Source organism: Hyperolius riggenbachi, chromosome 1, assembly GCF_040937935.1.
Source record: "Hyperolius riggenbachi isolate aHypRig1 chromosome 1, aHypRig1.pri, whole genome shotgun sequence".
In the NCBI taxonomy this organism is placed as follows: Eukaryota; Metazoa; Chordata; class Amphibia; order Anura; family Hyperoliidae; genus Hyperolius; species Hyperolius riggenbachi.
Genome location: NC_090646.1, coordinates 520987717 through 521013281, shown reverse-complemented (window position 1 = coordinate 521013281; position 25565 = coordinate 520987717). Strand labels below are relative to the sequence as shown.

Sequence of the window (25565 nt, the reverse complement as noted above, 5' to 3'; positions counted from 1 at the left end):
GAAGTTTACTAAAACTAATTGGAAACCTAGCACTTAAAGAGACTCGGAGATGAGTATTACTGCAGTTTTTTACTTACCCGGGGCTTCCTCCAGCCCCATAAGCATGGATGTGTCCCTTGGTGTCGTCCTCAGCGCCGCCGTTCTCCCGCAGTCAACCAGTTAAGCGGCTCAGTCAGACTCCGACTGACTGAGTGACATCACCTGGGGCCTTCTGCCCTTGCGCAGAAGGTCCCTCGCTGATGTCACCAAGCCGCTTACCGGGGCTCACCACGGCTGAACGGGACATCGTAGGAGGACGACGAGGGACACAGCGATGCTTATGGGACCGGAGGAACACCTTAGTGTTGAAGTGGCCATTAACTATATGATTGTACAATCAATTCTCTGATCCGATCGTAACATCAGTCGGATTGATACTATTAATATGATCTAATTGGATAGCAGCTATCCTTCCGTTACTGGGCCTGAAAGATCGTTTCTGATCGATCGTTCAAAGAAGCGTAAGGTTAATGAATACCTTTAAGCATTATTTTAGGAGGGGGGACTAGATTTAACACTTACCCGTATTTTTTGGACTATAAGACGCTCCTGACCATAAGACGCACCTAAAAAATATATACTGAACCTGGTGCATCCATGGTGTAGGGGCATCCTGTGGATTATGCACCCTTTTTACCTCATACCCCCTTGTACCTCTTGTGTCTCCCTGTGTCCTCCTCTGTTCCCCTTGTGTCCTCCTGTGTCCATGTGTCTGCCTCTGTCCTATTTGTGTCCCCTTGTGTCTTCCTCTATGCCCCTTTGTGTCCTCCTCTGCATGGGCACAGTACAGGGAGTCCCCAACATTGCAGCAGGTTGGATGTGCGTATTGGCAGGCATTCACAAGTCAGGAACTCCCTGCATCTGGACTATAAGACGCAGTGACTTTTTTTCTCCACTTTTGGGGGAGAAAAAGTGAGTCTTATAGTCCAAAAAATACAGTAGGCAGGGGTCACACTTCTCTATTTTTGTGTGCATTCTCTTCACAGAAAAACTGATTTAAACTGAGTTCACACTTCAATCCGTTTTTCATGTAAAGCTAAAAAAAAACCACTGACATCTGGTTGCATAATTCTGCACATTTTGTCAGTTTTTTCTTATCAATTGCATTAGCTGCTATGAAAAAAATGCACATGCTTTTCTGCATACAAACGCACAAAATGCGCGCAGAAAACTGAAAGACAAGTGTGACCCCTGCCTTAGGGCTAGGAGTTTCTGGTTAGGTTTTTAGGAAATACTGTATGTTAGGGAAAGCCTGGGCCAGGCATCAGGAAGGAATTTACATTGGGGTGGGTTAGACATTTAGGGCTTGATTCACAAAGCGGTGCTAACCTACTTAGCATGTCGAAAGTCTTTAGATGTGCTAACCAGGGTGCTAAGTAGGTTAGCACCGAATTTCTGAATCAGATAATTCGGTGCTAACCTACTTAGCACCCTGGTTAGCACATCTAAAGACTTTAGACGTGCTAAGTAGGTTAGCACCGCTTTGTGAATCAAGCCCTAAGAAGGAATTAATGGTAGGGTAAAGGGTATACTTTGATGAAGTTAGGATTATATTATAGGAGGGAGAATGTAACAAAATGTGCTAGTAAATTGGTGTATGTTGGGCACAGTAAAAGTCAGAGGAATGAGGATAGTACAGGGTGTAGGAAAGTGTACCGTGCAGGGAGGTGCAATTTGTGTATTAGCATATGACTGGGGTGAATTCAGAGGAATCCGCAAAATCATGAACATGTGGGTAAGTGTATAAAGCAGTGTTCTCCCCAGGCTCTTAGTTTTTGTGAGCCCCCGGCTGTCATCGGCTCACCACCTCCTCTGCTGTAAGCAGAATTTTGCAGAGAAGCACCTGCCCTGCATTCCCTAATATCGCCCCACCCGGGTACTTTTCCATGCCAGCCGGCTACTTTTTCATGCCACCCGGCTGGAAAAAAAGTCTGTGAAGAACACTGTAGAGTTTGTGTGTACAATGTGTTTGTAAGTGAAGGGTATATAATAATACTTACTTAAATACTTACCGGTGGCACGGGTCCGGTCCGGTCCGTTCTGAGAACATCCGTTCGCCATCAGGAGGCCATCAGGATCCTGTCAGGTCACGTTCAGTTTTCATCCGGATCTTCTTCCGTTCTTCATGCGTCCTGGATCCGTTTCTGTTTTCAAAGAGGAGCCTGGAAGGTCTGGATAAGCGCTGGAGTCCTTCTTGGGGAGAGCCTGCTGTGCGGACATCATCCTCCTCGTCCCGCGGGGCCCTGCGTCTGGATGGTCGGGTCCTTCCGTCCTCCGCTGTGTTCTGGGGTGGCTGTGGAGAGGCTGGGGGCTGTCCGGCGCTGGGTACATCCACATGGCCGCCTGCACCATAGAGAACCCCACAGGAAGTGGGGTAGGACGTCCGGTAGTGTGTTGTACACTTTCGTTTCCCCTCAGTTCCTGTTGTGCTGGATTTCTTGTCCGGATCCGGTCCGGCGGCGGTGGACGGAGGAGCCGTCCGAAAACATTGGAGCAGGTTGGAAAATTCCGGACCCGCGGTCCGCATCCGGATCCAGAGGATTGATTAACAATGGACTCTTAATCGCTCGTTTCCTTTGCGGACTTTGCGGTCCGGCTGCGGTCTGCAAATAAACGCCAATGTGAACCGGGCCTTATGGGTTACCACCTTGGAAGGTGGACCTTTTTGTATAAGCAGCGACTATCTATACCCAGACACAAGGCCGAGTGGGGACGGTACTTCCCTACATGCGAATTGGAGTGGTTGCTTTTGCAACCCACGTTTGTGAGTATAATTGACATATATTGTTCTAATTACTCACCTGACCAATGGTACTGCACTATATTGGGCTCCCGTTTCCCTCCCGTCCTTTTATCTACCCCTCCCCTACCTTATTGAGTTAAAAGATGGTTGCACACACTGCAACTACTGTATTCCACTTCCTCTTCTTGTTCTCTCCACCTTTTAGAGGACTACAAGATAATAGACTCTGTAGATAGTACAGTTCAAAATCTCACTTATATTATAAATGCGAAAGTTTGGATGTTTGTTACTCAATCACGCAACAATGGCTGAACAGATTTGAATGAAATTTGGCACACACATAGTACATTACCTGGAATAACATATAGGATACTTTTAATCCCCATAACCAAAAAGTGGGCGAAGACAAATACAAATTTCAATGGGAAAATGTAAACTGCAGCCATTCTTACACTGTTAATGGTAGGGTTCTCAACCTTTGCAAAGTTAGTCACTGAGTGACTGGGATTAATATTCAGAAATGTGGGTGGAGCCTACAAAAGCCAATCAAAATTCACCTATTGATTTTCAAGGAGAATATTTAATTGCTGCCATTCTTGCACTGATATGGCACAAGTCTCAAACCTGGTACAGTTGGTCATTGGATGACTGTCGTACAAATTCAGAAAAGAGGCGGAGCCACGGTCAATAAGATTTGTTTCATTTCATTGCAAATTATTAATGTTAAAAGACCGCAAAGCTCACAAAGTAGGTCATTGAGTAATTGAGTAAAACCCTTGAGTAGTTGTGTGTTAGGGTTAGAAAAAGTAAGCGGAGCCAACACCAGCCAAATACATAACCGGGCATTTCCGGGCAATCAGCTAGTTTGTTATAATTTCCTCATTCATGCATGTTGGGGTGGGTATTCTCTAATGATTTACGTTATTCTTTTCATTCCTAGGTAAAATGCTGATCACAAGGGTTTTGCAAGCTTCATGTCTAAAGACTTCCAAACTTTCTTCAGCCTGGAGACATTGCATGCTACAGCAATGGAGCCCTGTAAGATGGGGACATGCAGCAACTCGTGGATATAAAGCAGTCATTTTTGATATGGGTGGTGTACTTCTTCCTTCTCCCTACAGACAAATTGAAAGTAAGTCTCACTACTACTTTTTTTATGATTTTAATAATATACCTCAAGGTGCTAGGTTTCATCACAACCTATAACTGGATTTCAGCTTCCACCCTAATGACAGATCCTTTGTTTTGCTCTGGACTCCTTCACATAATACTGTAACCTTGGACATTGAAGATCTAATCTCTTCCAGACATCTTTCACATGCGTTGGCCACTGAGCACTTTCAGACTGCAGTTTAACCACTTGACCACTGAGGGTTTTTACCCCCAATTTTCACCTGTCAGCGCTCCTCCCATTATTTTATTCTTAACAAATTTAATTGGAATAATAAGAAAAAAATAGAAAAAAAATCATTATTTCTCAGTTTTCAGCCATTATAGTGTTAAAATAAAACTTTCTTGTAACGATTGTGGAATTCTCTCCGTGAACAGCGCACAAGACGTGCGCTGACACTGTGGAAATCCTCCACAAGCGTATAATTTGAGGGAACCCAGCAAAAGGTGCATTGCACCTGTAGAGGGAAATTCCTGTCGGCAGGTGGAGCTGTGGAGTGCAGAGGAACAGCTCCTCTGCCCTGCCACAGACGCAAGACAGGAATTGCACGAAGGGAAGAAACGCAGGGCAAGATAGCCCTGAAAGAGAGAGATCAAAGCGATAGAGGGTATGTGTGTTTACCAATCTAGTCGCCACCCTGCGACGATGAACACACAACCAGGAAGATAAGGTGAGAAGGCAATCGCTGGAGATGGCTGTTGCTAACAGCGACACAAGACCGAATAAGCACAGATGAGGAATGTATGTATGTCCACCAATCTAGCCGCCAACCTGCGATGGCGGACACACAACAGAGGAAACCAAGTAAGAACGCAATCCCAAGAGAAGCGATTGTGAAAGAGAATGAGCACAGGGATAGAATGTATGTATGTGCCCCAATCTAGTCGCCAACCTGCGACGGTGCACACACAACAGCAGATATGAAGTAGGAACGCAATCGCGAGAGAGGCGATTGCCAGAGGTGACACAAGGCTACAGCAAGGCAGAGCACGAGAGTAGCAAAGGCACAGCAAATCAAACAATGAGAAGATAAGGAAAATAACAAACGCTAACTAAACGCGAACACCGCACTCATTCGCAACAGCGAACGCGTTTTCTGCGCGGTCTCCGCGTGATAAGCACAGCAGAGACAAGCACGCCTAACTAACCACCAACAGACAAACATGAAACAGAGGATGCGAGCGCTTGCTTAACGGTTACCTCACCGAGCCTCCAGCAAGCGTTCGTAGCAGACAAGACAGATACACGAAAACAGGAATAAGTGAGAGATACGATCCACTGCTCTTTCCGCCAGAGCGAGTGCGATCCAAGAATAGAAACAGAGCGAGCTGGATCCACTGCTCTTTCCGCCAGAGCAAGTGCGATCCAAGTACAGCAAGAGAGATGGAGATCAGACGGATCCACAGCACTAGCGCTAGGCGAGTGCAATCCAGGCAAGACAGATTAGATGAGATAGCTGGTAGCAACCGCTGCTCCAGCTATACTCCAAGAACAAAGATCAGAACGACTTCCTGTCGACCACCGCTGGGACAGAACAATCGCAACAGACAAACAAAACAGATATGCAATCCTAACTGCACTAGGGAATCTGCCTAGTGCAGTCCCAGGAATTACTCTAAGCTAATCTTCAAACAATGAGCAAGGCTGACACTCCAGGAGTGTTTCACAGGACTAACTCTTTATGACCAGCAAAGGTCTGTGATATCACATGGTATTTATAGTACAAACCTACAAAGGATGTGGCTAGACAATTTGCATGACAAACGTATGCAAATTCCTCAGCAGCAGCAAGCTGCAAAACTGACAAAAGGTCTCTCTTCCAGAGACCTGCAGAATGCAGACCTGAACAGTGGTCAAAAAGCTGCCTGCCTGCGCAGGCAGCTGAGCGGATCATTACATTTCTATTGTGGATAAAACCCACACATTTTATTTGCCCATTTGTCCTAGTTATTGCAACGTTTAACCACTTAAGCCCACAGGGTTGTTCATTTTTTGCATCTGAGCAACTTTCACCTCCCATTCATTTGCCAATAACTTCATCACTACTCATCACAATGGAATGATCTATATCTTGTTTTTCCCCCCACCATTTAGGCTTTCTTTGGAGGGTACATTTTGCTAAGAATTATTTTATTCTAAATCCATTTTAACAGGAAGATTACGAAAGAAATGGAAAAAATTCATTATTTCTCGGTTTTTGGCCATTATAGTTTTACATTAATACATGCTACCGTAATTAAAACCCATGTATTTTATTTGCCCATTTGTCCCGGTTATTACACTATTGAAATTATGTCCCTATCACAATTTATGGCGCCGATATTTTATTTGGAAATAAAGGTGCATTTTTTCAATTTGCGTCCATCACTATTTACAAGCTTATAATTTAAAAAATGATATTAACATATTCTCTTGACATGCATATTTAAAAAGTTCAGACCCTTAGGTAACTATTTTTATGTGTTTTTTTTTCTATTGTAATTTTTTTTTGTAATACATTGTATTTATTTATTAAAAATACATGTGGGTGTTGTTTACTATTTGGCCACAAGATGGCCACAGTCAAACTAGAAAGAAGACGGGGAACTTTTTTTTGGGCAGAAATACCGCGATCTCTGATAAGATCGTCGTTTTTTCTGCGGGGGACTTAGATCTATGAATGGGAATTATATTCCCATTCATTGATCGGGGGGCTAACAGCGGGCGGCGGGAGCACGCACTCGCGCGCACCGCAGCGCACACCGACAGCAGCACAGCCTATCTGGACGAATATATTCGTCCAGATAGGCTTAAGTGGTTATAATATTTCCCTAGTGCAATGTATTGCGCCAATATTTTATTTGGAAATAAAGGTGCATTTTTTTTTCAGTTTTGCGTCCATCGCTAATTATAAGCCCGTAAATTAAAAAAAAAAATCACAGTTTTATGCCCTCTTCACATACCTATTCAAAATGTTCAGTCTCTAAGGCAACTATTTATGTATTTTTTTTAATGTAATTTTTTAATATATATTTATATATAAAAATGTTTGGGTACTATGGGGGAGTGTGGGATGGAAATTGTTAATTTTATATGTAAATGTAGGTATTTTAATTGAATAAAATGCTTTTTGATGTAGTTTTACTATTTGGCCACAAGATGTCCTCAGTCATAATTTCGGATTCACGTACGTAAGGATGTGAATCGGAAATTATCGGAAATTATGCATGCACAGTAACAACAGAAAGATACAATGAATGCAGGCGTCTCATAGACGCCGCCATTCCTTGAATCGCGGACTTAGATTAATGAATGAGAACAGCATTCCCATTAATTGATGTCCCTGCTACCCGGCGAGAACGGTAGCGTGTGCGGCCGCCCGTTCCCATTGACTAACTTTCGCAGCCCTGGTAGTTCAGGTGAAGTTTGCCAGGCCGTGATTATACTGCACCTGGTGCAGTAAGTAGTTAATGCAGCTGAATGGCAGCATTTGTAACACATGTATCATGTATCATGCAGCATAATGTAAACATGTATCATTGCTTAACCACCCTGGCGTTCTGATTAAATCGCCAGGGTGGCTGCGGGAGGGTTTTTTTCAAATAAAAAAAAAACTATTTCATGCAGCCAACTGAAAGTTGGCTGCATGAAAGCCCACTAGAGGGCGCTCCGGAGGCGATCTTCCGATCGCCTCCGGCGCCCAGAATAAACAAGGAAGGCCGCAATGAGCGGCCTTCCTTGTTTTGCTTATATCGTCGCCATAGCGACGAGCGGAGTGACGTCATCGACGTCAGCCGACGTCCTGACGTCAGCCGCCTCCGATCCAGCCCTTAGCGCTGGCCGGAACTTTTTGTTCCGGCTGCGCAGGGCTCAGGCGGCTAGGGGGGCCCTCTTTCGCCGCTGCTCGCGGCGAATCGCCGCAGAGCGGCGGCGATCAGGCAGCACACGCGGCTGGCAAAGTGCCGGCTGCGTGTGCTGCTTTTTATTTGATTAAAATCGGCCCAGCAGGGCCTGAGCGGCGACCTCCGGCGGTGTTGGACGAGCTCAGCTCGTCCAGACCGCTCAGGTGGTTAAAGGGGATCTGAAGTGAAAATAAACTTATGACATAATGAATTGTATGTGTAGTACAGCTAAGAAATAGAACATTAGTAGCACAGATATGTTTCCAGTACAGGATGAGTTGATAAACTTCATTTGTTATCTATGCAAAAAAGCTTCTCTGAGCTGTTCGACTAATTTATTCAGAGAGCAGTGCTATTTTCTGAAGCACTTATCTCAGCATGTCTCTCACTGTTTCTTGTTTGTTTAAGGTTTTTCTGCCAGGAAGTTCAAAGAGTCATTAGCGCTCTCTTTCATCAGTTAAAATACACAGTGTAATTTGTAAACTGCAAATATTAGAGAATGAAAAATTATATAAGTGAAAATAAATATATGAGACTTTTGTTTGCTACAAATGTTCTATTAATTATCCATACTGCACATACAATTCATTATATCATAAGTTTTTTTTTTCACTTTAGTGTCACTCTAACATGCAGCTGGGTTCCGTAGCAGCTAAAGAAAAAAAAAAAACACAAAAAAAAAACTTCATTGCATGTCTGAGTGCTGCCACACCCTGATGTGACTAAGTGCACAGAGCCATGGTGGGCCTGAGTTGGGCACCAAAACACAGATGACAAACAGTGGATTCATCACCTTGGGCTTCCCATGTAACAGGCCTTATGAATAATGATTTTGTGGGCGTGTTTTAGACTAATCACATACAGATGTATTTGTGATTGCAATTTCTGTGGTACATTGAACTGATTACTTGAAATGTTCACATTGTGTTCATATTTCTTGCATAGGATGGGAGAGTCAGAACAATGTTCCTGGCGGTACCGTGCTGAAAGGCATTTTAACTGGTGGCGATGGAGGTCCCTGGTTTAAATACATGAGGGGAGAGCTGACTGCTCAAGGGTTTGTGGAAGAATTTGGACACCTGTGTTCAACTGTTGTGAGTTTCAATAGAACATTGTGGTTCACTTTTGCCAAGCTATAGTAGAACCTCAGCCATTTATGTTTCAGTTTTCAATAAAGTAGAAATGACTTTAAATTTTTTACAGTTTTCCCTCTAATGCGGTAAGAATCTGGTATTCATTTCTTAGAAAACTTCAGCCGCTTGCACACCTACGATTAACGGTGCGGCGACAGGGTCATATGCATAGTGCTGCCCCCTGCAGGGCAGGAAGTATGTCACTGGTATTCCCATTGGTCCGTGCATGCTCGCCGCATCACACCGTGCTCCATTCATGCACACTTACAGCGTCACCCATTTGCCGACTTGCATTACTGCATAATGGGCTTGATTCACAAAAGCGTAATAACTCAGTTATCACGCCTAAAAGCTTTGCACGTGCAAACTATTTAGCACCCTAGTTAGCACGTGCAAGCTATTTAGCACCCTAGTTAGCACGTGCAAAGCCTTGAAATCAATGGGCTCGATTCACTAAAATGTGATAACTCAATCATCATGTGTAAAGGCTTTGCACGTGCAAACTCGAGTGTAAAGGCTTTGCACGTGCAAACTTGGGTGCTAAGTAGTTTGCACGTGCAAAACGGCTTTTCACTGCCGTGCTAACACTTAGCACCCTTTAGTGAATCGAGCCCAATCTGTGTGTAGTAGGCACAGATGATGCTGTAACAACCTGCAGATTTAGCTTTGGGATTGTGGCGATTTTGATACTTCTTGCACACCGCAGCGCATTGGGTGAACTGTGCGAGTCTCCATAGACTTGCATGGTCCTTGCAGCGGGGACGTGGACTGCGGTGCAATGCAGCATGCAAGTGTGCAAGGAGTCTTCAGGTACTCAATATTTCAGGTAAATACCGTATTTTTCGGCATATAAGACACACTTTTTCTTCCCACAAACGGGGGGGGGGGGGGGGGGGAAGTGGGTGCGTCTTATATGCCAAAGATACAAAAAAAAATGGGTGCAGAGTGCGTAGGGAAGCTCTGCACCCATCCCTCCAGCTATGATCCTCTTCTCCCTCTGGAAGTCAAGCTCAGTGAAGCTGCTGCCGCCGCTGGGTCCTCTGTTCCTCCTGTAATGAAACTAAAGATAGGTACGTTAGCGGCACGTTACCGATAGTTTATGCGCATCCGCAATCCCCTTCAATGCACCTCACGGAAAGCCGCCCCCTGCCGTTACACGCTGGCTCCTTCTCGCTGGCTGCCTCCTTCCCCGTCTTCACTGCACGTGCGCCATGTCATGCGTGACTTCACGCATGACGTGGCGCACGTGCAGCAAAGACGAGGAAGGAGGCGGCCAGCGAGAAGGACCCAGAGTGTAACGGCAGGGGGCGACTTTCCATGAGGTGCATTGAAGGGAATTGCGATGCGCATAAACTATCGGTAACGTGCCGCTAATGTACCTATCTTTAGTTTCATTACAGGAGTAACAGAGGACCCAGCGGCGGCAGCAGCTTCACTGAACTTGACTTCCCAGGGAGAAGAGGATCGCAGCTGGAGAGAAGGGGGAAAGGAGCGCTGCGGCAGGATCAGGTAGTATTGATGGTGTTGTAGTGTTAGTATAGTGTAGTGAAGTGGTGTGTTGTGTTAGTGCAGGATAGTGTAGTGTAGTGAAGTGTATTGAAGTGGTGTGTTGTGTTACTGCAGGATAGTGTAGTGTAGTGAAGTGTATTGAAGTGGTTTGTTGTGTTAGTGCAGGATAGTGTAGTGAAGTGTATTGAAGTGGTGTGTTGTGTTAGTGCAGGATAGTGTAGTGGTGTGTTAGTGCATTGTTGTGTAGTGAATTGCTATGTAGCTTAGTTGGTAGGGCAGCAGGGGATAGTGTAGTGTAGATAGAGTAGGTTAGAGACAGTTTTAGGAGGTGAAAGGTCAATAAGATGCCCCTGCATTAAAGACGCACCTAGCTTTAATTATTATTTTTTTCCTAATTTTTGCCCTCCAAACTTAGGTGCGTCTTATATGCCGAAAAATACGGTACATTTTTCCATAGAGAAAGCTAATAACAGATGTTATCTGCAGAAAACAAGAGTACACCACACTGAAAATATGTGGATCACACTAAAGGCTCATACACACATCAGACTATAGTCTTTGGAAACTGAAAGATCACAGACCAATCTTACCACCCTTCATGTAGTATGAGAGCCATACTCTACACAGTCTTTTCTATGGAGCTGAACTCCACATCAGAAAAAAATCTTTGCAAGATGCTGCACACACAGATGCTGTACAGACACAAAAGATCAGTATCTGCAAAAGATCTGTTCCTGCCAAAAATCCATTCCTGCAAATTGCAATGGTAGTCTATGAGATCTGCAGATCATCATACACACATGATTTAACTGACATTCATCTGCAGATCAGATCCACCAGGATGCATTTTCAGATCTGCAGATGATTGCTTGATCTGCAGATGAATGTCAGTTAAATCATGTGTGTATGATGATCTGCAGATCTCATAGACTATCATTGCAATTTGCAGGAACGGATCTTTGGCAGGAACAGAGCTTTTGCAGATACTGATCTTTTGTGTCTGTACAGCATCTGTGTGTGCAGCATCTTGCAAAGATTTTTTTTCTGATGTGGAGTTCAGCTCCATAGAAAAGACTGTGTAGAGTATGGCTCTCATACTACATGAAGGGTGGTAAGATTGGTCTGTGATCTTTCATTTTCAAAAGACTATGGTCTGATGTGTGTATGGGGCCTAAGTAAGATGTGTTTTTTAATTTTCCTTATCCTGCTACCATTGAACTATTTCAAGGGTGTATCCAATTCTAATCCTTTTTGCACATTTGCTCCCCTCCCACCAGCACAAGTTAAATACATAAGTGTATCAGATAGAGCTAGATAGAACAGTGAAGTAGATAGCACAACCTCAACAATGGGGAAAACTTGATACTAATTAATAAAAACGTGTTTATTGCACAACTTTACTGAAGCTTCAATGAATAAATATACAAAATAAAAATTAAAAATTCAAATTGATTGAATGTATAGATATACATAAAATACAGTAGATAACTCTCAAGAGCTTAATTTTTAATTTTAATTTTTATATTTATTCATTGAAGCTTCAGTAAAGTTGTGCAATAAACACGGTTTTATTAATTAGTATCAAGTTTTCCCCATTGTTGAGGTTGTGCTATCTACTTCATTGTTCTATCTAGCGCTATCTGATACACTTATGATTATATATATATATTGAGGAATTGGGATAACCTTATTCAGATCTAGCTGCTGCTAGTACTAACCTCTGGACACCTCTAATAAAGTATATACTGAGTGTTTGGTGTAACAGTATGACTTTGAGTAACCCACCTGAAGAGCAGGTGGCCCTAGGCAGTACAGGAAGTACTGCTATAGAGAGTACAGAAACCTTCCAGCAGCCTGAGACTCTCCAAGGGGTGGAGTCAGGCTGAAGGTAGGAAGGACCAGAGAGTGAGTGACACCTGGAGGTGGATGTCACTTACTGATCTGGAGACTATCTCTTTAGTGGAGAGAGATAGCTCTCGAGGTCGGGCAAGCCAGGTCGGCAACACACGGACAGACAAAGTACAAAGACAGAAGGCTGATTCGGTATCCAGGGCAGGCAGGGTTTGGCAACGGTATATCAGATATGCGTGGTACCGAATCAGAAAACAGAGGGATAGTCAGGAAAGCAACAAGTCATAACAAATATCAAACAATGCCTAGTCTTGGGTATGAGGTCCGTGGTCTCTACACCCTGGAACTAGTCTGATGTATAACAGAATAATAACACAAGTTTCCTAGTCTTGGGTGTGAGGTCCATGGTCTCTTGACCCTGGAACTAGTCTGATGTATAACAGAATAATAACACAAGTTCCCTAGTCTTGGGTGTGAGGTCCGTGATCTCTACACCCTGGAACTAGTCTGAAGTATAACAGAATAATAACACAAGTAATCTGGCTCAGTGTGAATTCCCAGGTCCTCCTGGTTCAAACACACTATAGGATCTGACTAAGGTCTGAGTGCTTCCACGTAGTAATCGCAACGGCAGATTTGAGAGTGGCCAGCAGTAACCATATATAGAGCAGTGCTCTCTGGCGCCGCCCTAAAGTGATCAACCAATGGTTACCAGCTCTGAGGTCAGCTGACCGGCCTGGTCAGCTGATCCCCCCTTGGCCATCATAAAAGTTCTGCCTTTCAGCGTGCGCGCGTGTATTCCTAAACCTATGTGAACTAACAGGCTCAGCCACCCCAGCTGCACGCTGCTGCGTGCAAACCGCCGCGCTGGACGCGGAACCAGCCGCCTCGCTATCAATACATGCGGCGGCTTTTCCGCGTTCTGCCATGTCACTAGATGCACGCTTCCGCGTTTTCTCACAATCCTAGCATTATTTTTGGGATATCATTGTGGAATCAACCTTTTATATTATCATAGTTAATGATAAGGTGCTGAATTGACAGTTTGTTGCTATTCGCGTTTTGGCAACATTAGCTATATTCTGCATCAGTCTTTGTTTGGGGTGCTTAAAGGAGGCTGGCTTGTACCCCAGATGTAGAGATTTTGGATCTTTGATGATAGTTCTTTAGAAGACCCTGTTGAAATCTGGTGGTTTACATTATTCCAGAGCAATAAGGAAGGATGAAGAGACTGCTGCAACCCACAATCGACTGGCAGTGCTGGACCAGGGCAAGCCAAAACCAATGGTAAATAATCTTCAAGAAAGGAGGTCCGCACGATGCCACAGTTTGAACCCTTTATTAACGGATTCATCGAGGCACAGCATCACATGCACAATGCCAACATGTTTTGGATCAGTTGGTCTTTATTCATAGCTCTAGTTATTTCAGAGGTTGGGGACCTTATGGCAGGACCACCATATATGAATTACAGTCCCTCTAGTGCAGGAGTCAGGAACCTTTTTGGCTGAGAGAGCCATAAACACCACATATTTTAAAATGTATTTTCCTGAGAGCCATACAATATGTCTCAAACTGGGACAGTGCGCATGCGCAGCAGAGGGCTCACATCCCTGTTGCTATAGTGATGTGTATACAGTTGATCCGCTGGGCAGCGGAAGTGTCAGACACGTGTTCAGCTTCTCTTGGGTTTCAACAACATCAGTAATTTCCCCCACAGCCAGACTGGAGAAATACCGACTAACAGCTTGTACAATTAGCTAGCTGACTTGGGGGTTGATTCACTTTGTAGGACGAGATCCCTGTACTTTGGCCCAATAGGCTGCCTGGCCCAATCAAAGTGCGGGGATCTCGTCCTACAAAGTCACTGGACCAGACAGGGTCCAGAGTGGGAGCAGCTGTTAGTACTGAGGGAAGTATGAGTAAGTTAGTAGTGCATGCTACAGCAGTAACGTGCCTACTTTGAAAATTGTACTGCCACACTAAGCTGTGCTGCTTGAGCAGTGTAGCTCAGTGAATCAACCCCTACTGAATTGTCTGTGAGCCAGATGTAGCCATCAAAAGAGTTACATCTGGCTCCCGAGCCATAGGTTCCCTACCCCTGCTCTAGTGTGACAATTTTTGAAGCATAGGCCTGAGATTGGCTAATCCTTTAAAGAGACACTGAAGCGAAAAAAAAAATATGATATAGTGAATTGGTTGTGCACTATGAATAATTACTAGAAGATTAGCAGCAAAGAAAATATTCTCATATTTTTATTTTCAGGTATATAGTGTTTTTTCTAACATTGCATCATTCTATAATATGTGCAGATTACACAACACTCAGCATTCAAAATTATTCTTTCAGAGCAGTCTGTGAAATAATGACATCTCCTCTGGCAGAGAAAAAGTAAATAGTCCAGGAACAGTTGAGATAATAAAAGTCAGATAACAGCCCTCTCCACGACTTTGAAAGTCGTAGAGCTTAATGGCTTGTTTGCATAGAGATAACAACTGGAGTTTCTTAACTCTTCCTGTACTGGAAACAATTAGACTGATGTATCTGATCTTAATGTTTTATTTCTTAGCTGTACTACACATACAAATCATAATATCATAATTTTTTTTTCTTCGCTTCAGTGTCTCTTTAAGTGGAGTCTATGAAGGTGTTAAATAAGTACTCTGTAGAAGTCTAAATGAAATTCCTAATACATCAACATTTAAGAATTACTATTTGTCTTTTGTACATTAGGACATTATTATTATCAACCATTAGATATATGATGTTTGACATAGACCACCAGTCTGTACTGATCATATGCAAAACATAAACAAAAGTTAGACCAGTTTTTATGGGTTATAATTGTATTTGGTTTGTACATCTTCAATATTTTAGACAGGATACCCAGTCGAAGTACAAAGTATGCTTAATGACCTCACAACTCATGAGATGATAAAGCAACAACCTGAAATGACTGAAGCTATTCAGTGTATCCGAGCTGAGGGTCTCAAGACTGCTGTGCTGAGCAATAATTTCTTTCTGCACAATGGAGAAAGCTTCCTACCTATTGATCGTTCACAGTTTGATGTGGTAAGTCCTAAGCCTTATGTTAGTAAACAGGAGGGAAGGAGATGTGCATGTCTTCCTATAGCTGACAGTCCGGTTTATCCTTCCATTTCCATCTTGTTCTAAAAAATATTGGACTCAATTTTCTTTTCTCCAGAAAATGGCTCATACATCAGTCCAATTGTGACCTCATTTAAAGTGCAAATCCTAAAAGCACAGGGAATCTCCAGTTTTAATACACAGTTGATTTATGTGAATCGTCTTTAGTTTTGTTGAGCTACTGCTTATCAAGCTGAAAAGTGACACAAGAACTTGAAAAGCTGCAACAGGAAATAGGGCTGACAGCTCGATTGTTTTTGCATTGTACCTGGGGTGTCTGATCAGCAAGATGACAGGACTACAAATATTTAGCTGTAGAACAGTTTTACCTGTAGGCATTTCATCAAGTTACAGAATTATGATTGTGTAAGTGAGTATATAGCATGCAAGTGTTTGATGTTGAAACATTGACTTATGCAACATTTTTCTACTTATGTTAAGTTTATTTTTTCCAGTAGTTGCAATACATAGAAAAAACATATCAGTAATTACATGTACAGGTCCTTCTCAAAAAAATTAGCATATTGTGATAAAGTTCATTCTTTTCTGTAATGTACTGATAAACATTAGACTTTCATATATTTTAGATTCATTACACACAACTGAAGTAGTTCAAGCCTTTTATTATTTTAATATTGATGATTTTGGCATACAGCTCACGAAAACCCAAAATTCCTATCTCAAAAAGTTAACATATTTCATCCGACCAATAAAAGAAAAGTTTTTTAAAACAAAAAAAGTCAACCTTCAAATAATTATGTTCAGTTATGCACTCAATACTTGGTCGGGAATCCTTTTGCAGAAATGACTGCTTCAATGCGGCGTGGCCTGGAGGCAATCAGCCTGTGGCACTGCTCAGGTGTTATGGAGGCCCAGGATGCTTCGATAGCGGCCTTAAGCTCATCCAGAGTGTTGGGTCTTGCGTCTCTCAACCTTCTCTTCACAATATCCCACAGATTCTCTATGGGGTTCAGGACAGGAAAGTTGGCAGGCCAATTGAGCACAGTAATACCATGGTCAGTAAACCATTTACCAGTGGTTTTGGCACTGTGAGCAGGTGCCAGGTCGTGCTGAAAAATGAAATCTTCATCTCCATAAAGCTTTTCAGCAGATGGAAGCATGAAGTGCTCCAAAATCTCCTGATAGCTAGCTGCATTGACCCTGCCCTTGATAAAACACAGTGGAGCAACACCAGTAGCTGACATGGCACCCCAGACCATCACTGACTGTGGGTACTTGACACTGGACTTCAGGCATGTTGGCATTTCCCTCTCCCCAGTCTTCCTCCAGACTCTGGCACCCTGATTTCTGAATGACATTCCTCTAGATTGTAAGCCTTTGGGCAGGGTCCTCCTCCTTTTGTGTCCTACCTGATCTTGCACCTCCATTACTGTGCACCCATGCTATACATCTCAGTGAACCTAACTTGCCTAATCTCCATGCTCCATCCAGTGACTGACTAAGCATTACCTTGTACTCATACTATGGTGTGTGTGATCTGGTTTTCTTGTATTCCTGTATTGTCATATTGCTGTATGTCACCCCGAAATATTGTCTGTAACCTAAATTAATGTTCAGCGCTGCGTAATATGTTGGCGCTTTATAAATACAATAAATAATAATAAATAATAATAATAATGACATGCAAAAGTTGCTTTCATCCGAAAAAAGTACTTTGGACCACTGAGCAACAGTCCAGTGCTGCTTCTCTGTAGCCCAGTTCAGGCGCTTCTACGGCTTTTTCTGGTTCAAAAGTGGCTTGACCTGGGAAATGCGGCACCTGTAGCCCTTTTCCTGCACACGCCTATACACGGTGGCTCTGGATGTTTCTACTCCAGACTCAGTCCACTGCTTCCGCAGGTCCTCCAAGGTCTGGAATTGGTCCTTCTCCACAATCTTCCTCGGGGTCCGGTCACCTCTTCTCGTTGTGCAGCGTTTTCTGCCACACTTTTTCCTTCCCACTGAGGTGCCTTGATACAGCACTCTGGGAACAGCCTATTCGTTCAGAAATGTATTTCTGTGTCTTACCCTCTTGCTTGAGGGTGTCAATGATGACCTTCTGGACAGCAGTCAGGTCGGCAGTCTTACCCATGATTGTGGTTTTGAGTAATGAACCAAGCTGGGAGTTTTTAAAAGCCTCAGAAACCTTTTGCAGGTGTTTAGAGTTAATAAGTTGATTCAGATGATTAGGTTAATAGCTCGTTTCAGTGGCGTACCTACCGTCAAGCGGCAGGGGCGGCCCGCACCGGATGTCTTCATGGTAGGGGGTGACACCCGGAGTCCTGTGTTGCCGCCCCTGCCGCTGCCCTGTGTTGCCGCTGCAAGTTGTGCAAATTGGGGATTTTACACCCGCCGCCCCCCCACGCGGCCGTCCCCGCTGACACCCCCAAGGCCGTCACTTCCGCATATACAGCGTGGTGTTCACCGAGATCGGTGCGCCCGCTCTAACTGGTCGCCGGCTGATACTGAGGTCAGCATCGGGCTGCTGGTGAGTGAAGGGCACCTGTCACTATCTAACCTGGGGGTCGCTGTCACTATCTAACCTGGGGGTCGCTGTCAGTATCTAACCTGGGGGGTCCCTGTCCCTATCTAACCTGGGGGTCCCTGTCACTATCTAACCTGGGGGTCGCTGTCACTATCTAACCTGGGGGTCGCTGTCAGTATCTAACCTGGGGGGTCCCTGTCCCTATCTAACCTGGGGGTCCCTGTCACTATCTAACCTGGGGGTCGCTGTCACTATCTAACCTGGGGGTCGCTGTCACTATCTAACCGGGGGGGTCGCTGTCACTATCTAACCTGGGGGTCGCTGTCACTATCTAACCTGGGGGTCCCTGTCACTATCTAACCTGGGGGGTCCCTGTCACTATCTAAACTGGGGGTTCCTGTCACTACCTGAACTGGGGGGCATGTCACTACACACACTGGGGGCCACCAGTCACTAACTGAACTGGGGGGCTCCCGTCACTACCTAAACTGGGGGGCTCCAGTCACTACCTAAACTGGGGGGGGGGGTACCTGTCACTAACTGAACTGGGGGGCTCCAGTCACTAATTGAGCTGGGGGGCTCCTGTAACTACCTAAACTTGGGGGCCCCTGGCACTACCTAAACTGGGGGGCCCCTGGCACTACCTAAACTGGGGGGCTCCTGGCACTACCTAAACTAGGGGGCACCTCTCACTACCTAAACCATCTAGGCCAGCCAGCCCAGCATAACCACCAGCCAACCAGTCCAGAATCACTGGCAAAAAGGCCACAGCATTACCACCAGTCAGGCCAGTATTTACTTCAGCCAGCCCGCCCAGCCACAGCATCACCGCCAGCCAGCCCAGCCACAGCATCACAGCCAGCCCAGTCACAGCATCACCGCCAGTCAGGCCACAGCATCACTGCCAGGCCTTTCAGCCCACGTATCATCCCCAGTCCAGACAAAAATAGTATTGCCAGCCAGGCACAGCAGCCAGTAGAGGAGAATTCAGAAGCCAGGTGAGAGGTGTCTACCATATTAAGGAGGCATTCTGCCTATTTATGTGAAATGCTGTCTATTTATGTGCCTCATGACTGCTGAATTTGTCTTGTTGGTGGCCTCATGATTGCTGAATTTGTCTTGTTGGGGGTCTCATGATTTGTTGGGAGCCTCAAGATTGCTGAATTTGTCTTGCTGGGGGCCTCATGATTGCTGAATTTGTCTTGTTGGGGGCCTCATGATTTGTTGGGGGCCTCAAGATTGCTGAATTTGTCTTGTTGGGGGCCTCATGATTGCTAACTGCGAGACTATGGGAAAAGCTGAATCATCATCATATGAGAAAATACCATTAAACCTACTTTTTTTAGCTTTTTAAAACAGAAAATAAAACTGGGGGGTTCTAAAAAAAAAAATACATTTTTCAGGAGTAGGATGGATGAAATTGTTTATCTACACAGTTCATTTTCAACTTGGAATTTCCATAATGTTCATGTATGAGTTAAAATGTTTGTATTTAGTTTAAATTGCTGTTGGCACTTTGCGATAGATAAGTGACTTTTCGCCACCACTGTCCTAATCTAATGTCCCACTATTGCTAAGTTTTCGCGCAACGTAGCCCCAATTACAGAGGGGGGGGGGGGGGACTGTGGATAATCAGCACCGGGTGTCAAATACCCTACGTACGCCACTGGCTCGTTTAGAGGATCTTTTCATGATATGCTATTTTTTTGAGATAGGAATTTTGGGTTTTCATGAGCTGTATGCCAAAATCATCAATATTAAAACAATAAAAGGCTTGAACTACTTCAGTTGTGTGTAATGGATCTAAAATAAATGAAAGTCTAATGTTTATCAGTACATTACAGAAAATAATGAACTTTTATCACAATATGCTAAGTTTTTGAGAAGGACCTGTATATAAGGACATAATGATTCAATAATTAATTAGGAAAGTAGACAAAGCAGCTAACAGAACCTCTAATTCAGGGTTGACAAACTTTTTAGGCCAAGGGCCATATCACTGCTGAGAGTGCTTGGGGGCCAATAGACACAATTTTTGCTGATTGCCATTAGGTACACTATGCCAGTGACATTTTGTCAAATAAAACATTTCCACTGGAAATAACCTAAATAACATGTGCAGTTAACACAGTGGCAGCTGCTTATCAGTGGCTCTTAACTTCTGCTGGCCCCTGCATGCGGCATCGCAGCTATGGCCTTGGGGCCGCATGGAATTAACCTTCCTGGCAGTGCATTTCTGTCTGGATTTATGAGTCTAAAAGCGGTACATTTTTTTCAAGAATTTTTGGCCTCCAATTCTTAAAGTGTACCAAAGCTGGATTAATAAAATGTTATATACATACCTGGGGCTTCCTCCAGCCCCATCCGCACAGATCGCTCCCACGCCGCCGTCCTCAGTCTTCTCCCTCTTCAGTACCGCAAAAGTAATATTGGACATAAAGGAAATTATCTATCGAATGCAAAAACGTATCATGTGTACCTAGCATTAGATTTACTTGCTAGACAAGTTGCCAACATGTTGGAAAAAATCTACCTGGCAGGTAAATCTAACAGAAAATTGTATGGTGTGTACTACCATAAGGAGAGAGAGGGTACCATACCTATTCTCATGAATAAGGCAATGACACATTCAATGTGAAAATAGACCAAACCTTATCAAATAATGTAAGTTATTTAAAGGGATACTGTAGGGGGGTCATGGGAAAATGAGTTGAACTTATCCGGGGCTTCTAACGGTCCCCCGCAGACATCCTGTGTTGGCGCAGCCACTCACCGATGCTCCGGCCCCTCCTCCGGTTCACTTCTGGAATTTCAGACTTTAAAGTCTGAAAACCACTGCGCCTGTGTTGCCGTGTCCTCGATCCCGCTGATGTCATCAAAAGCGCACAGCGCAGGCCCAGTATGGTCTGTGTCTGCGCAGTACACTCCTGGTGACATCAGCGGGAGCGAGGACACGGGCGTGCAGGCGCAGTGGTTTTCTGACTTTAAAGTCAGAAATTCCAGAAGTGAACTGGAGGCGGGGCCGGAGCATCAGTGAGTGGCTGCGCCAACACAGGATGTCTGCGAGGGACCATTAGAAGCCCCGGGTAAGTTCAGCTCATTTTCCCCCGACCCCCCTACAGTATCCCTTTAAGATGATAAACCTGCTTACGATTGTTTAGATACAAGTTAGATGCAGGATGGTTGTTTTGATTTGGTTTGTTTCAAACAAACTATGTAACATTTTGCAGTGTTATTTTAATGAATAAGCCCCTGTAATAAGTTATGTTGTTGTAGATTGTGGAATCGTGCTTGGAAGGTATTTGTAAACCAGATCCTCGTATCTATCAGTTGTGTGCTGAACGTCTCAAAATTAACCCAAACGAAGCCATCTTTCTGGATGACATAGGATCCAATCTGAAAGCTGCTGCTGAGCTTGGCTTCACTACAATAAAGGTAAGTGGTTGGCTAGTTGCACAGCAGTGTGATCTATTCAGAGGTAAGCAGCACTCAAGTGGCCTGAATGATTTGCTCTCACTCCTCAAAAGGAAGCATTCTTACAATTTCCATCATTTTGCAATATGTTGGGATGGAGAACGGCGTACAAGGACAATTGTCTATATATTTTTGCGATATTTACTAAGTGGAACTTGGACAATCGAATATAGACATTTTTGGGCTCCGTGGGAGGTGGGTGTCTAGGGATGTTCAAGAAACATATAATCTGACCATATATATCATTTTCTGCCTCTGCAAAAATATCATGGATGTCAAGAGAGAAATCTGTCTCCTAGTCCTAACCATGAGTCCATTGCTTGAACCTAGTGGTATAATTAGGAGAAATGTTTCACTTTACTAACTGGGCAAAACAGGCAGCTAGATAATATCACCACATACCTGCAGCAGTCTGTTATGTATCAGGGTTTAGGAGTCCAAATAAAGGTATGTGTTAATTAAAACAGACAAAGTTTGGTTTTGTGAATTTTGATTGGTGGGGTGGTAAATAACAATAGACACTTGGGAAAAAGGATTTTCTTGGCTGCTGCAGTGTGTTCTGGCCAAGAAAGTTTGCAACGCTTTTATATGGTGATTCATTGCAAATTTGCATGCATGTGCAATACCTTTGGATTTCTAAGTTGTATTAATTTGGGTCCTTTCATCAATAACCTCCTGGTATTTGCCATATAGGATTATATGAAGATTATATGTGATTTTGAAGCGTGGTGACCAGGCCCGGATTTACATCGCAAGCGCCTATAGGCACAGATGTCCTGGCACCCCTGGACTTCACCCTCCATGAACCTACAAACCTCCGCACCACAAGTGTGCTGGCTGTCCCAACTGGCACTTCTATCTTACTTCCCCTGCCCATCATAGGTAGCTACTGGTGCCCCTTAGTATAAGGTAGCCAGAAGTACCCTCAATATTAAGTAACTAGAAGTGCCCCCAAGTATTAGGTAGCTAGAGGAACCTCAGTATTAAGTAGCTAGTGGTACCCCTGACTGAAGGGGGATTTCATCAGTGGAATGCCAAGAGCAGGGAGAGTTAACTCCCATTTATTTACACTCTCATCTGTACTCAGGGAAGGAGGAAGATAGGCACTGGGGGAGGGGAGTGAGACGCCTTTCCATCATCAGGCACCTGTAGGCACGTGCCTACAGTGCCTTGTGGTAAATCCGGCCCTGGTGGTGACTTTTATTAAACTGTTTAATATTGGGACTTTAGTGATGCTACTGTATGTATCTTTGTTGCATAATTTAGTACCTGATGAGAGGAAAAAATTTTAGCCATGGTGCAGCTGGAAGCTCTATTGAATTTTTTTCTGCAGCTCACATAATAGAAGCACTGATTGTTTTAGTGTGGGTGGCTTGCATGCTGAGTGCGTATTTTTGAGGATTGTTAGTTTCCACTGGTAGACCAGTGTTTTCTGTTATTTATAAATTATTAATAAAAAAACACCATAGTGTTGCATTGGTGCTTCATGCTATTGTTAGTCTCTTTTTAGTATCCATTAAAAACACTTTTTGCAAAGTTCTGCAGATTTTGTACTAGTTGAATTAAGTTGGCATTGTACAATGAGGATAATAAGAGTGTGGGTAGGATTCCCAAATACTGTAAGGCAGGGGTCTCAAACTCAATTTACCTGGGGGCTGTAGGAGGCAAAGTCAGGATGAGACTGGGCCGCATAAGGGAATCAATCAATTAGCAGCTCCCGCCCGCCGCAAAATATTTTGCCTATTTTACCTTATAGTTCGCTTCAGTGCTCCCATTGCAAGTAATCCGCCGTGTCCCCGCCACAAAACGAGGGCTGCAGAGCCCCCAAATCGCCCAGGGTGCAATCCGCTGGCATTTCCTGGAAGGGGCAAAGCTTTCAGATTCAACTCTGCCCCTCCTGACGTCAATCACGGCGCATCGCCGCATCTGCCCGCCCCTCTCACTCTTCCTTCACAGAGAGGGGCGGGCAGAGGCAGCGATGTGCCGCGATTGACGTCAGGAGGGGCAGAGCTGAAGCTGAAAGCTCTGCCCCTTCCAGGAAATGCCGGCGGATTGCCCCCCAGGAGATTTGGGGGCTCTGCAGCCCTCGTTTTGCGGCGGGGACGCGGCAGATTACTTGTGAGCACTGAAGCGAACAATAAGTAAGCTTTTGCCGGTGCGGGCCACAAAATATTGTATCGAGGGCCGCAAATGGCCCGCGGGCCGCGAGTTTGAGACCCCTGCTAAGGTGAAAACCGAGAAAAACAGGTCAAAAAGCTTTGTGAATCATGCCCAATGTGTCCAAAAGTAGAATCCTCATCAACACCAGGTCCTTACTATTGTCAGTCCTGGGGTAGGTAATTTCTTTCTTTGGCTTATTCTGACCAGTGTGATGGGAGAGATCAGTATAAATGTGTAGTATTATGCTCTCTAATGTAATAGTTTGGGCAGATCTGCTCCATACCTCAACTAGCATCATCTGTTTCATATAGACCTGAGTGGTTTTTAGCGTCAATAGTTATACTATCTTATGACCATGACAAGATCAGCATTTTTTTTACTCTTCCAGCCATGGTAACATAATAGCATTTTTGAACCTTCCAGCTATGGTAATATAGTTGCATTTTTGACCCTTCCAGCCATGGTAATAAAGTGACATTTTTTGACTCTTGTGTCTTTTTTACTGATTTGGCAAGGTTTGCAGTGTCTGCTGAAATAAATATTTTGACATCAATTGATCTTCTAAACTACATGCATTTTGAGGAAAAAGTTCAGAGCCCCAAAGTTTTGTATGTTACAAAAATGCAAATTGTGGAGATTAACCCCTTCCCGACCACCTAACACCGATAGACATCAGGAAGGTAGCTCCCCAAGGACAGCCTAACGCAGATTGGCGTCAAGTCCTGGGGGGGTGTTTTGCAGGGGATCGCAGACGTCGGTGCAGGCAACAGACAGAGAGTAGTCAAAATCCAGGCAAAAATCGGTAACAGTAAGGCAGAAGCACTTAGCTCAGATGCAGTTGGGAACCAAATGGCTATATTGTTAACATCCAGTGCTTTCAAATGAGCTTATCTGCCATCTCTGCCATGGCAGTCAGGTGACACAGGGAAGAGATCAAATTACAACTTGCAATTAGGCTAGGGCCACACTAGCTCCGGGTGCGGGACGCATCCGCGGTCCTTAGAGCAAATGAGGAGGAATTAGACAGGCTAAACTCTCTCTCTCACTGATCACGGACCCAGGAAAACAAAGCTTGTAGTGGTTGTGGCCAGTGCAAACTGAGCTTGGGCTTACCGCTCTAAGCAGCTGAATCTCAGCCCGAGCTCAGTTCAGGATCACCACTAGAAGGGGGTTAAAGGAATAATATCAAAGTTTACCTTTTTTTAAAAAAAAAAATTGTATAAATGCCTTAAAGGGAACCTGAAGCAAGTAAAATTATTTAAAATAAACAAATGACGTAGCTGCAAATGAATATTATATGCTAACCTCACCATCAGTTCCCCTCAGAAGCTCACTATTTTCTTCTTATGGTGGCCATATATGGTACAATTTTTCATACAATCTTACCATTTCTATGTAATATAAGGGAACTGCCTAAATTATCCTTTCAGTATATTCACTTAATTTACCATTATACTACATAGAAATGGTAAGATTGTATGAAAAAATTGTACCATGTATGGCCACCTGAACAGTGATCCCTTCCAGTTCTGACAATATTTTGTCAGAACTGAAATATACCAGTTGCTGTAAGTTATATATCAGCAGCTGGCAGTTACAACTGCATGTGAAAGGTAATGTCCATTTTTCACGCTGTCTGTCCTGCTTGTATAATCAAAGCACAGCAGGAGGAGTGTCCTGGGTGGGTGGATTTCATTCAATGGTCCGCCCAGTCACAACACGCTCCTGTCAGCATAGCATGGTGCTTTGCTTATACAAGCAGGACAGACAGCGTGCACAGGTAGGGATAAAGCTATTACACACTCTTAGGGCTGGTTCAGACGGACGCTTGCGGAGCGTTTATCGCAAGCGTTCGGAACGTCGCGGTAAACGCTCCCATTCAAGTGAATGGGAGCGTTTAAACCGAGCTTTTGCGCATTTGCAAGATCGCGGCATTCGGGTCCCGATTTTCGCGAGCATTCAAACTGCCCC

The 25565-nt window shown here is 44.2% G+C and overlaps 1 protein-coding gene across 3 annotated transcripts in view; it reads left to right on the top strand.

Moving 5' to 3' along the window:
• The window catches only part of ACAD10 (acyl-CoA dehydrogenase family member 10), a 77021-nt gene that overhangs the window by 1372 nt on the left and 50084 nt on the right, over window positions 1-25565 (top strand). For all 3 annotated transcript variants that reach the window (XM_068245506.1, XM_068245497.1, XM_068245515.1), the window contains exons 2-5: window positions 3723-3914; window positions 8780-8928; window positions 15206-15400; window positions 21237-21395. In XM_068245506.1, coding sequence (XP_068101607.1) covers window positions 3728-3914; window positions 8780-8928; window positions 15206-15400; window positions 21237-21395 — 690 coding nt within the window. In that variant the 5' untranslated portion in view covers window positions 3723-3727. The remainder of the gene's footprint in view (window positions 1-3722; window positions 3915-8779; window positions 8929-15205; window positions 15401-21236; window positions 21396-25565) is intronic.